General features: G+C 40.7%; 1 protein-coding gene across 13 annotated transcripts in view; it reads left to right on the forward strand.

Annotated features, from left to right (window-relative positions):
- Nucleotides 1–15,419, forward strand: part of TBC1D1 (TBC1 domain family member 1) — a 172,602-nt gene extending 157,183 nt beyond the window's left edge. For all 13 annotated transcript variants that reach the window (XM_061583202.1, XM_061583205.1, XM_061583207.1 and 10 more), the window contains 3 exons: nt 342–511; nt 3,268–3,438; nt 4,758–15,419. In XM_061583202.1, the coding sequence (XP_061439186.1) occupies nt 342–511; nt 3,268–3,438; nt 4,758–4,961 (545 nt within the window). In that variant the 3' untranslated portion in view covers nt 4,962–15,419. The remainder of the gene's footprint in view (nt 1–341; nt 512–3,267; nt 3,439–4,757) is intronic.
- The last annotated feature ends 482 nt before the right edge of the window (nt 15,420–15,901 follow it).

The following is a 15,901-nucleotide window of genomic DNA, read 5'->3' on the forward strand; positions in this document are numbered from 1 at the left end:
CTTGGTCTGCTTACAGAGATTTCTATAGAATCATATATACTGTTGGAAAGACAGAGAAGGTAAGATCCTCTGCTTACAAGGTGCAGGGCTAGACCACATTATGGTAGTATTATTTTATTATTGATTACATTTGCACCTATCCTTTCCTCTGAAGAGCTCAGGACAGTATTTATTGAGATTTTTCTTACAACAAGCTTGCAAAGTAGGTTAGTTCAGAAGAGAAAGTGACTGGCCAAGGTACTAAGAGAACATATAGTTCAAAGTGGCTGGTAAAGCATTGTAACAAAACATGACACGCATTTGCTTAATTTCCTCTTTGCCTACCCCCCTCTTTCTTTCAGACATGCTGTTTCTCCAAGGATCAGAAGTTATATTTAAAGTGGCTTTAAGCCTGCTGGGAAGCCATAAGCCCTTAATTCTGCAACATGAAAACTTGGAAACCATAGTTGATTTCATTAAATGTATTCTCCCAAACCTGGGTTTGGTACAGATGGAAAAAACCATAAACCAGGTATGAAACTGAATATTACCAGGAAGATGTAAACTGCAAAATTATGAGCAATTTATTGATGTCCCAATCAAGAAATGTACTCTACACGCACACACAACTGAAATGGTTTATGCATTTTGGGAGTTTAGATGTAGGAACTACTTTCCTTATGGAGAGCTAAAATATTTGTAGAGGCTGGCCAAAATTGTGTCAATGTAGTCTTTGAGTAATATGCCTAGTTTTCCTGCTGTTCATTGCTAGTGAGTTTTGTTTGCTTGAACAATGGAAATGCTTTGGATGCTTGAGCAATAGTAATGTGTCCTGTGCAGAGGAATCAAGGTTAAACGCTTATTGTGAGCATTCTGTCCAAATAATATAATGCAGTCTTTCCTGAAAGCAAGAAATGGAGCTAATCCAATGTGCTCTGCGTAATGGGAGAGAAAGAAATGAATGGCAAATACATATGTACTTGAAACTCATAGCCTGCTGTCTATTTCACTGTTGGTTCAAACCAACACTGTAATTAGTGTGTCCCACCTCCATCAAACCCCTTGATTCTTCACTTCCTTTCCACTTGGATATCAAGATGTCCGCCTACCTGAATATCTGGAATTCAATTTTTTCCTCTCTCACCCTTCCTTCTGCTAATATATAGAAAGGCTTTCTCCAGTTCCTTTCTTACTGACTCCTCTTGGACCAATTTACAATCTAGTTATAGATGGTGAACTAGGTATTGTAGCTACATAGTTCAGCCCTCTAATCTATGCAACTGATAGCAAGGTAGATGCTCGCTATAATTTAGCCACTTAAAAGTGCACCGTGTGTGGTTTTTCTGTGTGTCTCATACAGCTCATTATCTTTGATGTGGATTAGAATCACAGAATCATAGAATAGTAGAGTTGGAAGGGGCCTATAAGGCCATCAAGTCCAGCCCCCTGCTCAATGCAGGAATCCAAATCAAAGCATTCCCGACAGATGGCTGTCCAGCTGCCTCTTGAATGCCTCCAGTGTCAGAGAGCCCACTACCTCTCTAGGTAATTGGTTCCATTGTCGTATCTAACGGTTAGGAAGTTTTTCCTGATGTCCAGTTGAAATCTGGCTTCCTGCAACTTGAGCCCATTATTCCGTGTCCTGCACTCTGGGATGATTGAGAAGAGATCCTGGCTCTCCTCTGTGTGACAACCTTTCATGTACTTGAAGAGTGCTATCTTATCTCCCCTCAGTCTTCTCCAGGCTAAACATGCCCAGTTCTTTCAGTCTCTCCTCATAGGGCTTGGTTTTTAGTCCCCTGATCATCTTCTTTGCCCTCCTCTGAACCTGTTCCAGTTTGTCTGCAACCTTCTTGAAGTGCGGAGACCAGAACTGGACACAGTATTCAAGATGAGGCCTAACCAATGCTGAATAGAAGGGAACTAATACTTCACGCGATTTGGAAACTATACTTCCGTTAATGCAGCCTAATATAGCATTTGCCTTTTTTGCAGCCACATCACACTGTTGACTCATGTGCAGCTTGTGATCAACGACAATTCCAAGATCCTTCTCACATGTCGTATGGCTGAGCCAAGTATCCCCCATCTTATAACTGTGCATTTGGTTTCTTTTTCCTAAGTGTAGAACTTTGCATTTATCCCTGTTAAATTTCATTCTGTTGTTTTCGGCCCAATGCTCCAGCCTATCAAGGTCCCTTTGAATTTTGTTTCTGTCTTCCATGGTATTAGCTATGCTGCCCAATTTTGTATCATCTGCAAATTTGATAAGCATGCTCTGTACCTCCTCATCCAAGTCATTAATAAAAATGTTGAAGAGCACTGGGCCCAGGACCAAGCCCTGTGGTACCCCACTCGTTACTTCCACCCAGTTTGAGAAGGAACCACTGACTAGCACTCTTTGAGTACGATTCTGGAGCCAGCTGTGGATCCACCTTATAGTTGTTCCATGCAGCCCACATTTAGCTAGCTTGCTAATCAGAATATCATGGGACACTTTGTCAAAAGCTTTGCTGAAGTCGAGATATATTATGTCCACAGCATTCCCACAGTCTACAAGGGAGGTTACCCAATCAAAAAATGAGATAAGATTAGTTTGGCAGGATTTAGGATTCTAAATGCTGTTTATTCAGAAGAGCCCTTTCTGACTTTTCAACATTCTGCAAAAATCATTAGAATCTTAGTCACTGGATGCCTAGACTTTCTTGGTAACTTTGAAATGAATTTGATAACTTTAGGAGTTACCCTGAAAGGCAGGATGTTTGTTTGTTTTTGTTTTTAAGTCCCCTTAATTCTACAAGACTTTATCTCAGTAGGCTCATAACATTTTTGAGCAAGCCGTATATGAATGTAATAAATAAATTGATCTATAATGAAATTGTAGACATTGTAATGAGCTAGCTGTGAAACAACCCTGCCACCCTGGACTCCTGCTGGGAGGAAAGGCGGGATATAAATCAAATAATAAATAAATAAATAAACATGACATTTGGGGGCATTCTCTCATACAAACGTTTCTATATGATAATAAAGTGGGTTGATACAAATTTTAGCTAGAAAGATCACCCTGTTATTTGAGAGAAAGAAATGTATAAGGTTCTAGTGGGGACCAGAAAAAACAAGGCTCTGATAAACAGTAAATTTTCCTTAGGATAATGTTTGGAGTATGTGACACCCCTGATTTCTTAAAGATAGTGAGCCAAACTAGATGTTACAGAGAAGATGCATGCAAAAGGTTTTCTGGTTTTTTTAAAATGAAGTCTTTCTTCCATTTTACATATGTGCTAGGTATTTGAGATGGATATCTCCAAACAGCTGCAAGCTTATGAAGTTGAATACCACGTACTTCAAGATGAATTGATAGATTCTTCTCTCAATGACAATCAGAGGATCGATAAATTAGAAAAAGCCAACACCAGTTTACGCAAACAAAACTTTGACCTTCTTGAGGAACTTCAGGTACAGATTGCTCATTATATAAAGTACATTGAATATAGTTCAAGTGGTTTCTAACTTAGTTCATTTATTTACTGCTGGATGTATCAGTAGCCAGTGTGTTTTTATATTTCAAAAACTTTTGCGAAACTCGTTTCTGGAACCTCTGTTGGTGATTAGTGGAAAATCAAATGGCTGTAGGATTTGATTATCATTTGTAAAGATAAAAGTCCTAAAATATACTTAATGGGCTTATCAGCTCTGGGATATCTTCTACAGAAGCACAATTACATTGTGCCTTTAAATGCTAGATATGTGTACTATGGGGATAGTAGGCAATTGCTATACAGAAGATAGGTGAGCTGAAAGGAGTATATTGATGAGCCACTTAGTCAGCACAGCAATGGGCTAAGGCATCAACAGAAATGGCTGAAATAATGCAACTGTTGCTCAACAACCTACTGTACATACACAGAAAGAGAGAGTTTTCTATTTTTGAATTTTTCAGCCTTTGGGATCAAAACTGAGAACTAAAAAGATGGAAAGAATACAGATAATTCAGTTCATGCTGCCAGGTCAAAGCTTGCTAAAGCTGAAGAGGCAAAAAGCCCATTTCTCAGTCCTTGACATTTTTTTGTTATTTGTTTGCCTCCGAGTCATGATTCATGTGTCCTTACCTCAGTATCAGTGAGGCTCATACTAAATGTAGTTCTGGATTAACAACCCTATACTTAATTAAAAAACCTTGGTTAATAAATTTAAACATATAAGTCAATCTAGCGTAGATTTATTAGCCTTCAGTTTTTCTACTCTGTTTTATGTTGTAGGCTTGATTCATTCTAGAGCTTAAATAAATAAGATTTGGAAGAGATGGGATGAATATATTATACACAAAAATTAATTGATTATTAAGTAGGATATGCCCATAATTTTTCTAGTGGTGGTTGTGAAGGAATTTAGTAGGCTGATGATCTCCCAGCATCTGGAGAAAGGAGCGCTGACCACTCATATGTGTTACAGATTCTGTTCTATCCAGATTCAGTCCAGTTCTGTCCTAGAACTCAAAAAGAGCCACTAGTTAGCTTCATCTGCATTGCCTCAGTATTGGTTCTATTTCACAGCACATTAGAATGTAGCAAGATGAAATTCCAGAACTGACTGTGATTTATGTATTCCAGTTATTTGAAAAATCCTAGAGTTGTACTTCTGTATTTTATTGTTCTGCACATGTAAATTTCAGTTGTTCACATAAGATGAATAGAAACCTGCTGAGTGAGCAATCTGCATGTTCTTCCTTGTTTCCTCACAAACATTGTGTATATTTTTCTTGTTTGTCCCTTAAGATGGCAAATGGAAAGATCCAAAACTTACAAGTCATGGTTGAGACTTTGCTTAACAACGAAAGCAAGCTGAGGCAGACAATTCTCACTCTAGAACTGGAAAGGAAAGAATTGCTGAAGACAGTAAAGGAGTTGCACGTGCACTCAGCAAGCCCCAGTGGAAAACCTCTACTTACCAGGCAAGAGCATATGGATGCTGCTAACTGACAGCTGCAGACATAATGTAGGAGGAAAGTTCCACACAGACAAAAGGTCACTGTTAGAATCTTTCACATTGTCCTTTGTATTGTCCATGCCTTAACTTCAGTTAAGTGAAACAAAGACTTTGCACAGAAAAGAAGCATGTACTAATGGAAGAAAGCCTTGCTTGTTCCCCGTCTCAGATTCTTTTGACTGATACATATATGCAATACAACAAGCAGAAGGACCTTTATGCTGCCTTTCTTCTTTTTTGCTTTTGACTGATACTTCTTCTCCACTGTAAACATTTCCAGTTCCAATCTACAGTAAATGCTTCTCTACCCAAGGGCTTCATGTTGCTTATACATTAAGCATTTAGGAATCTCCTATGTGTGCTGCAAAGGGGCTGGAGAATTACAGCCCTAGGAGTTCCTGAACGGATTCCTTTCTCCTATTTAAGGGGCTACAATATTCATCTGTGATTGGGCCTAATATGTTTCTGATACCTTTGGCTGAAGCTGAAGTGGGTTCAGCTTATTTACACTGTGTTTTTGAAACCCTGTTGTTGCCTGAAGACTTCAGCTTAGTGAACCCAGCAAGCCAAATTTCACCATATAACTTTTGGGATTGCCATCAGTTGTTACAAATATGATATCTTAATAATGGTGATTGGTTTTAACGTCCAACTTTATAGTATGGTTTAATGCTCTGATAGAATAGATAAAATACAGGATACTACTTTTTCTGTAATACATGTTTTGACAGAGTCTGACACTTTGATTTTATTATGATGGATCATGCCTTAAAGTGTCATTTTATTTATTTTTGCATCATTGTAAGTTGTAAGCCTTTGGTTTCCAAGTGGTAATCTAATGACTGTCAGTTTTAATTTTAATAGTTGTACACTCAGCCCACTCTAGTGGAATTTTGTACTTCAAAACATTACCTCCTGAGATTGTGGGGGTACAAACACTGGTTGCATGAATGACATACTTACAGTGTAATCCTATGCATGTCTACTCAGACTGGGTTCATTGGGGGTTTATTTCCAGGTAACTGGGTATAGGTTTGCAGTTTTACACAGAACAGCTGATTGTCATTTGAATTAGGAGTGTGCACTCTCAACAAAGCACCTTTTGGATAAGGTTATATATTTAAAAATACAACCTTTTCTCTTCATATCAATGAAAGTATTCTTAAGACAGTTAAAAGCACTTCAGTAATTACAGGTAGTATAGTATTCCACAGTAAGCAGCTCAACATTTTATCACAGAAGGATCAATTGGTAAGACAAATTTGTTTTTTTTTAAATATATTTGTTGGCTTGAGATTTATGGGCATTTACCTTAACTAGTAATGTTATAATTCATAAACAAATTATGAGTTCAACAGTGGTTGACAATTTAAGGTAAATCCAGAAATGTTAAGATCAATGGGGGATTTACCATTGACTTCAGTGGGATGTGGGCTTCAATTTTGGGGCATATCTTCACATCAAACTGAAACTGATCTAATAGTAATTCCCTCTGGCAAAAAAAAGTCAGATTGTATTCTTTGAGGGGCTAGAGAGAATGTTACCCTTACCAAGCTAAATTTGCAGAAACCATGTCTAACTGGCATAAAATTGTTATATGTTGTAATAAAGATAAGCCCCAACTATCATTTATGTTGCATGAAGAGGACAACTGGCTCCTTGAACTTCTCGTGTAAAAGTTGTCCTTTCAAATTCATTGCCTGGTTTTGCATCCATCCCTAAACATAAACAAAATCTTCTTGATTATGTTGGCACTGGGAGTCAACACTTCACCATTCACGTTTTTACTTTTAAAATTATTGTTTCATTTTGGGTACTTCAGAATTTTACTATATTTTTTCTTGTGAGTGTCCAGCAATGTTGTATTTGGGCAAAAGCAATAACTGATATATAGGCTTTTTAACACTAAAAAAGCAATAAAAATCTAACATAGCTAAATTCATTTTGTGATGTTCTTAACTACAGAATAGTGTCTCCTGCTGTAGTCCTGTGGATTATTAAATATAAATATGAACAACCAGTTAGCAGAAGAGGCCATAAACTCATGGGATCTCTGGAGGCTGCCTAAACAGCAAGTTGATGAGTCTTCCTCCACAGAGATTACCACCATCAGGCTGACTTGTTCTTTTCCTAGTATGCCTCTTCCTTGATGTGAGTGCCTGCCCCTTATAGCCATGTTTACTTCCAGATCAGATAGGAATTCACTGGTTTGCACTTAAGCAATCTGGGACATCAAAATGATGCAAGGGAAATATTACTAATTATGTGGTTAAATTGTACTTCAAACTCTACTCTGTTGAGGTGAGATTTTGCATGAGGATGGGGGTATGTTACTTTGGCTAGCATTCTTCTTCAGTACATCACAAAAAGGGAGAAAGAGTACAGTAGGGCCACACTAATACGGCGGGTTACATTCTGGACCCCCGCTGTAAAGCGGAACCCATTGAATAGAATGGCGTGCGATGCCCAAAAACCGCCATAAAAGCAGAACAAGCACAGTATGAGTGGGGTTTTAGTCTAATTGTGTCTAATTGAGACCGCTGTATTAGTGAATCGCTGTATTAGCGAATAACTGTAAAGCGGGGCCCTCTGTATCTCAAGCCTCATGAAGAACATTTTCTCCACGTAGTAAGGGCAATGTTGCAGTTGTTTCCCCCCCTCCACAGATGCTAGGATTAAACTGGGGTTTCCCATAGCAACAATACAAAGTTTAAATGACAAACACAAATCTGTAAACATGAGTATGCCCACATTGGAGAGCCATGGTTAAATCAGGGCTACCAGATCTGTGTACATGGAAGATCAACCCTTTTGCATCTGTCAGTCATACTTGGGTATTTGCTACGGGAAACTTAGATGAACCTGCAGCAAATATAGTTGCTTCATTAAGTGTGTGGGCAACTGATTTTGCCAGCAATAGCTTTCGATTTCAGGACAAGACATTCTGGTTTTCCTCACTGTGGGCAATATTCTCCCTACAGAACTTTATCCAAATCTGCTAAATTTGCAAATCCCCATGTGAATAAAGAATTGTACAGCAGCTGTATTATGATTTTCCCTTGCTTACACAGAATTGTATATACTGTGTTAATTATTCTTCTCCTGCATTTGTAAATTTCCCACCCTGAAATTTAAGGATACAAATGACATGAGCTGGGCAGAGTGAGGTTTAGGTTCTTTAAATAAATCCTGCAGAATTCAGGGAGTTCAGCTGAAGAATTAATAGGAATATTGCTATGTGGATGAAAGCTTCTAGCTCAGTGATTCAGCACATTCTATGCCCGCTGGGCACTTTCTCACTGTTTTGGTTTGAAAGAAAATGTGTTCCTGCTCAGACTCTTCTCTTGCTAGTTGAGGAACAACCAACCCCACAGAGCTGGCAATCTTCGGGGTTTAAGAAAGACAATAGGATTGGGAAAGGGAGGGCAATACATATAAGAACCCCATGGAATGGAATTTAATGAAATGATTGTTTTCTTTGTATATTTGTACATAATTACTTTGAATATATTGAAGGTGTAGGGAAGGGTGGACATGGGCAGGAACAGAAGCCATGGCCCCTAATGAGTACGAATTTGGAAGGAATTTGAAAGAGTGAGAATAAGTGAGAGGGTTTGTTGGTGGAGGCTTAGCTGAGTGGAAGTCCTGTATCTCGATGGGATGTTAGGTTTTCCATTGTAACTTGCTGTGAGCCTTCAAATTAATAAATGGGCACTAGCAGGGCTGGCTTCACAAGCTGGGGCTGTCTCCCTTAGTGGCTTCCTTTAACCTAGAAGGGATGGGGATAAGCAAACAGATAATGCCCATGCTGATTCTGTCTGTGTAAAGTGAGAATGGCAGTACAGCTGGTATGGTGAGCCCTTCACCAGTCTTGGAATCCCAAGAAATGCCTGACTGTTCTACCCTTGGGAGCCAGCTCTGGATACCAAGGGCTTGCCTTCTTCAAGAGACTTTCACCATAGATAGAATATGGAAGGCACATGAAAGTTGGCAGGAAGTCAAATTACCAGCCAGGCACTACCTCTGCAAGGAATATTTGATGCTCACAGTATCTTTGCTTTATATAACTTAACAGGAACATGGGTCATGGGGCTGCCAGGAAACACTCCTTTCTTCTAAACAATTTGAAGTACCCGGAATCTAGTACCTCAAAGCAGGCTTTTTCAGTCTAACCCCAAAGCTAGCCAATAAAACAAGCTCTTGTTTATGCCACTGAGATTTAAAAGGGTTTATTGTGCTGATAAACTGGGACAACTGGTTATTACGTTAACAAGAAAACAAGACTGAATTTGGACTGTAATTATATATACCGTGCTGGGATTTTAGCAAAACAAGCTATATGGGTTTGTGAAAAGCTGGCATTTAAAACGCCTTATATTTGCAAAGAAAAAACTTCACGTGGATGATGACTGACCTTACCTCATATCTGGAAATTGCAAGCAAACTCTTAGAGCCAATCTACGCATTCAGAAAAATTCTATGAAATAGCCCTTCTAGGATTGTACCCTTTTAAAATGCAGGATGGGGGGGTGTCACATGGTTGATTGTTCCCCACGTAAAATGCCCTTCATGCATAGACAACTAGGAAAAGTGTTAGGCTACATTTCCACAGACAGAGCGGGGCATTTAACCATGCAGTTCCCTGTCAGCATTACGAACTGATGCAGCCTCAAGGGTGCTAGACCATATTATTCTTGTGAATATGTAAATCAGCCCATACTCAGGCCCATTTTTCTTGCATAATTTTGCAGGCGGGGGAGAGACTATGAAAACAATATCTTGACCAGAACAATTTAGATGTGTTCGATTCTATGAGAAGATGATCACATCACACACAGTTGCCATGGAGGGAATGAGGTCTTAAAAAAAAATACTGATGTACTTAAGCACCTATCTCTCAAAGGAATGTTGGACTTTTCTATACTGCACATTTGCTGTGAGCCAATGTTGAGTTGACTTACCTGTCAAATGACCTGCAAGGCATGCTCTGAAAATACTTCAATGCAATGGCTATATCTGGATGTGATGCAGGCCGCTGATGCTAGCAGGCACTGTGTTGACATGGTTCAAATCATGCCACTTTGAGGAGGCTCAAATGTTCCTTCTAAATTTTTAGCAAGACAAAAATATGTGCAGTAATATTGTTACCACAAGACTTTTGTGGCTGCTGAGTCTTGACCAAGATTTCCAGCCCTGTGCACCCTCCATCTGCCTTTGCCGGTTCCACCTTGTCCCAAAGGTGATAAAGTCTATTTTACATATGAACGTAGTAGGAAGTTGCCTTACACTGTCAAACCCACTGGGCCATCCAGTTCGGTATTGTTTACACTGACTGGAAGCAGCTCTCCAGGGTTTCACACAGGGAGTCTCTTCCAGCCCTATCTAGACTGATGCTGTACCAGGGAGCTATGGCCCTTCCCCAGCATATATTATGCACATAGCATGTTTTTCATGCTATTTGTGGGGAAGAGGTTGGTGGTTCTATCCACAAGTGCACAAACCTACACCGGTTTTTTCCTCTGCGGCTGTACTGCTTCAGAATGGTAGGAATGTGTAATTGGACTGTTCTTGAGATGTGAAGAAATGTAAAGGTCTTTTTGAAAAGAACAGTTTGAGAGCAGATTGGGTTCAAGGTAAAAGATAAACATTTTGGGGGACGGTTTCTATGGCACGGCAGGGCCTATGTGAATAAATGTTTTGACTGAATTCAACAGCAGTCTGGAACTTCAGATGAAGGCAGATGGAACACCAGAATGCATTGGCAGAATAATTTCCATTCAGACCAGTATGGTTACTATAGTCTTAATCCAGTAATGGAAATCTGATAAGCAGGCAAATGTAATGACGGTGAGCAAGAATTTACTGCAGAGGTATTAGCCTCGCTGTGGTAAAATTTGGGTTTCTTCTTTTAAATGTTATGTTAATCAAGGGATAAGGCTGAGAAGGTAGAGTTGCAATATTTATTTTATTTTTAATTGAGGGATGGGACTGAGAAGGTAGCATTGCAGTATTTTATTTTTAAAAAGCAGCACATATGTCTGCATAACTGAAGCAGTTGTAAAATTGCTCCACACAACCATGTTGCTGATGTCACAGGTGCTGGCCAGTAGGAGCCCACCTCAACCATAATAGAAATTGTTTTTCTCCCTTTCAGAGGAAGAATTGGGTTTCCTTCTTGCCTTGACCTATGAATTCTGCAGAGCAGTTTTTGCCAGGCTCACCCATAACAAAAAAAAAGTGTGTGTCTTTGGAGGATAGCAGTGGCACTATCAAACCACCTCAGCTTTTCTTAAAATACTAGGTGAAGGGTTGTAGCTCAGTGACAGAACATCTGCCTAGTATGCAGAAGGTTCCAGGTTCAACCCCCAGCATCTCCGACTAGAGCTGGGAGAGAATCCCTGGCTGAAACCCCAGAGAGCCATTTGCAATCAGTGTAGAAAACACTGAACTAGATGGACCAATGGTCTGACTCAGTATAAGGCAGCTTCTTATGTTGAAGCCATTTTCAACTATAGATGAGCAGATACAAATTCTCTGTACCAGTACAGTTCATGATTTGAACTCCAGTAAGCTGTAAGAGGGGGGAATGGAATGAGAGTTTGGCATGTTGCCTCTGAAAATATGCCTCATCAGTCCGGGTCACTGTTATCAAAAAGTCAGCCCTTCCTGGCAGGATCCCCTGTTTTCTGTCTCTTGCTTTTCAAAGTATTGCTTTTAATTTCTTAGGCCAAGTAGTTACATAGTGCTTTTAGCTGGGCCATTTCAATAAGGGAATACCGCCCCTTTGCTGCAACACTGACTCACTTCCCCCCCCCCCGCCCTGAAAGTTTTAAAAATCCTTCCCAGTAAACTTGCAGCTAGAAAATCCTCCTTAGTTTCCAGACACAGCATGACTTGTCCTGTTTTCCCCAGATTTATTTACATAAGCTATTGTAAAATGAATGAATGTCTCCTATTACTCCCACCTGGAGACGGTTTCTCATACATTTCCAGCACAGAACCTTCTGTTTTAGCATATTATCCCTGGAGGGATTTTATCTCTGAAGCACAGGAAGCTTTTTAATTGTGGCGGTTGCCTAGGCCTTTTCACAGGTGCATTGTTTTCAATTCCTCTGAAGGGGAATTTTAATAATTCCACTGGGCAGAGTGAGTGTTCACTACAGAGGAATTTCGTGGATTTTAATAATCTCCGGGTATTCTATTCAGGGTTGTGGAGTCGGAGTTGGAAGCAATTTTGGGTGGAGTCGGTAGAAATGCTAAGGTAAGGTAAAATACTTTATTGTTTACAGCCATAGGCCATCACAATCCGGGAATAAAAAAACATGAGCATGGGTAATTCGCAAGTAAGGCACATATAACAAAATTGCAAAAATTATACATAGAATTCACACTACCCATTACTCCAGAGCATGGGGTGAACCTAGCCCTATGACAAATCCCTGCCAACTGTTTAGTAACGAGGCATCCGGATGTGCCGCATAGTCTTGTCCTTTAAAACTAACTAACATTTTTAAAACTGTTGGACACTTCAAGGAAGTATTATTGACCACCGTTATGAAAGGGTCATAATGGAGAGTATGAGGAGTGAACTGGAGGTTGCATTTTTGTCCGGGGAACTACAGGTAGGGACAGATTAAACAGAGTTATGCTGGTTTGTGCAGTTTAGCACATTTGGCCCGTATCTTGTCCGCGGCCGATGCAAAGTTGGCGACCCTGGATGTTGTATAAATATCTGTGCCAGCCAAGAGGATGGCAATCTGTTCTGGAATGGCCCTATCCACCATGGGGGAAATTATAGGTGATATAGTTTTCGATATCAAGTCCGCATAAAGGGGACATCTCAAGAGGTAATGGGCCAGGTCTTCGACCTCCCCCATCTGACATATACAAACTCGTGCGTGATAGGGGGTATTGGTGTAGCGTCCTCGAGGAAGGAAGTGGCCATTGTTTGTAATCGAAGGGCCGTGAATGATCTCCTCAAGGAGGGTATTGTTAAGAATGAGAGATATGGTTCCATGATAAAGGTGGTTTTATACCAGGGATACCATATTGAAAAGGTTGATTGAGAGGCTGAGTACAAGGACCATCTTTGCGCGTAGAAATAGATCCTACCTTTAAATAGTTTAATGGCTTTTGCAGAGACAGACTTGGGTAGAATGGAGAGAGAGATCCCATATGCAACCAGTTTATGTTTGGTTTGGTGGAGCCAAGGGAACTGATGTGGTGATTGCATCTGTTCCAAGAGACACTTCTTGGGAAGAGAGGAATCATCCATTCCGGACAACCGCAGCCAATAAGAGCCCATGGCAGCATGTACCAGTGATTCTAGTGGCTGAGAGCCCGTCTCGAGTCTTAACAGAGAGGCTGGAGTACCACGCAGGGTGGCCAGAATAAACCTGAGAAAGGCAGTCTGAACTTTCTCAAGGGCTCGGTAGAAATGTACCGACTCCGGCTTCAAAATAAATTTTGATTGTTTATTCCAGGAATATTCAGGTTTCTGTGGGGTACAGGATGATGCAGGTGGTATAAAGGAAAACTTTTATACTTCATTACATCTCTTTTAAGATCCCTCTCAGAGTCTCATCAGTTAATGAAATATCCTTATACAGAGGCAGATCATCTAGGCAAACGTTACCTGCTGTGACACTCCAGCATCTCAGACAGAGACTGCTTGGTAATCTTTTAACTCAGTCCAAGTTAGCAGCCCATCAACACTATGAGAAATGTCTGCTCAGAAACTACAATTGGATCAGAACACAGCAGCTGGATTGCTGACTGGGACTGACTGCCAGGCATATATATATATCTCCAGTTTTAAAGTGGATTCTTTTTATGAATTTCGTGGCACAATTCTAATTGCTGGTTTTAACTTTTCAAGCCCTATGGCAGAATAGGGAGCCCATGGCTCTCCAACTGTTGCTGGACTACATAGCCTATGTTTTCTGACCATTGGCAATGTTAGGGAAAATAAGTATTGTAGTCAACAGCCCAAGGTTGAGAAAGAGAAAACTTGAGACCATGTGCATGCAAACTATTTGATCTACCACTATGCTGCTGGACTTTATTGTCTTACCTTCATCTCTGCTAGCAGGAATCAAAGATTGGGGGGGGGGGGCAGCAGAACCAGTTCCAGGTTTGTGGGGGCCCTTAACAAAGTGCCCTCTGGGAAATCTCCACTGGCTGTGAGCTTACCTGCCAGGAGTGGGCAGCCTTTCAATTTCTCTCAGTGCTCAGGAGCAACGACAGGGACATTGTGGCAAACTAAAATGGCTGCCTGCACAAGCAGGCATGAGGTACCAGGACTGGCATCAGCACCAGCAGACCCTGCCAGGGTGCTGGGGCCCCAGCAGCTGCCCAAGGATACCAGGTGCTGACACCAGGCCTGGAAAACAGAGCACAATTGCTTCTGGGCAAATAATTAACAGTATCAAACATGGAGCAAGAGGGGGAAACTCTGCTTGACAACTGTTGTTTTCAGCAGCAGTCCAGAGTTTCAATGTTTAGGTTCCTGTGAGAGCAAGTTCACACGGCTCCCATTTTCTCATTCAGCTATATTTGCAGTGGGCGCTTGTGGTAAACTGATCACAGCTGATTCATGCAATCAGTTCATCACGCAAACAAGCTTTTGTGGATTTTAAAAACAAAGACCATCTGAAGTGGAGTGTACCAGCAGCACTGAGAAAATCAGATCAGGTTGAGAGAGTTTTGTAGGTCAAAGGCATCATGGCTCAGCAGCAGAGAGGCATTTTCTTTGCAATGGAGCTAAGAAAACTATTTTTCTCCATTCCTCCTTTTCCTTTCTTATCCAACTTCAAAGCTTAACCAAAGTGGAAAGAAATTTGCCGGTCAGCCTTTGCTTTAAAAAGAAGGAGAAGGTCTGTGAGTTAAAGGAAACCTTCCAAGAAAAACATGATAGAGAAGGAGGAAATGAGAGTTTAACAAACAAAAGACAGCTAGCTTCAAATGCAACAAAGACTGTACTACTAGCTGGTGGTGCTTCTTTATAGGGAGACGATTGGACCCTTGGATGATAAGGGAGTCAAAGGTGTACTAAAGAACGATAAGGAGATTGCAGAGAAGCTAAATGAATTCTTTGCATCTGTCTTCACAGTGGAAGATATAGGGCAGATCCCTGAACCTGAACTAACATTTGCAGGAAGGGATTCTGAGGAACTGAGACAAATAGTGGTAACGAGAGAAGAAGTTCTAAGCTTAATGGACAATATAAAAACTGACAAATCACCAGGCCCGGATGACATCCACCCGAGAGTTCTCAAAGAACTCAAAGGTGAAATTGCTGATCTGCTAACTAAAATATGTAACTTGTCCCTTGGGTCCTCCTCCGTGCCTGAGGACTGGAAAGTGGCAAATGTAACACCAATCTTCAAAAAGGGATCCAGAGGGGATCCCGGAAATTACAGGCCAGTTAGCTTAACTTCTGTCCCTGGAAAACTGGTAGAAAGTATTATTAAAGCTAGATTAACTAAGCACATAGAAGAACAAGCCTTGCTGAAGCAGAGCCAGCATGGCTTCTGCAAGGGAAAGTCCTGTCTCAGTAACCTATTAGAATTCTTTGAGAGTGTCAACAAGCATATAGATAGAGGTGATCCAGTGGACATAGTGTACTTAGACTTTCAAAAAGCGTTTGACAAGGTACCTCACCAAAGGCTTCTGAGGAAGCTTAGCAGTCATGGAATAAGAGGAGAGGTCCTCTTGTGGATAAGGAATTGGTTAAGAAGCAGAAAGCAGAGAGTAGGAATCAACGGACAGTTCTCCCAATGGAGGGCTGTAGAAAGTGGAGTCCCTCAAGGATCGGTATTGGGACCTGTACTTTTCAACTTGTTCATTAATGACCTAGAATTAGGAGTGAGCAGTGAAGTGGCCAAGTTTGCTGATGACACTAAATTGTTCAGGGTTGTTAAAACAAAAAGGG

The sequence above is a fragment of the Rhineura floridana genome, chromosome 9 (genome assembly GCF_030035675.1).
Source record: "Rhineura floridana isolate rRhiFlo1 chromosome 9, rRhiFlo1.hap2, whole genome shotgun sequence".
In the NCBI taxonomy this organism is placed as follows: domain Eukaryota; kingdom Metazoa; phylum Chordata; class Lepidosauria; order Squamata; family Rhineuridae; genus Rhineura; species Rhineura floridana.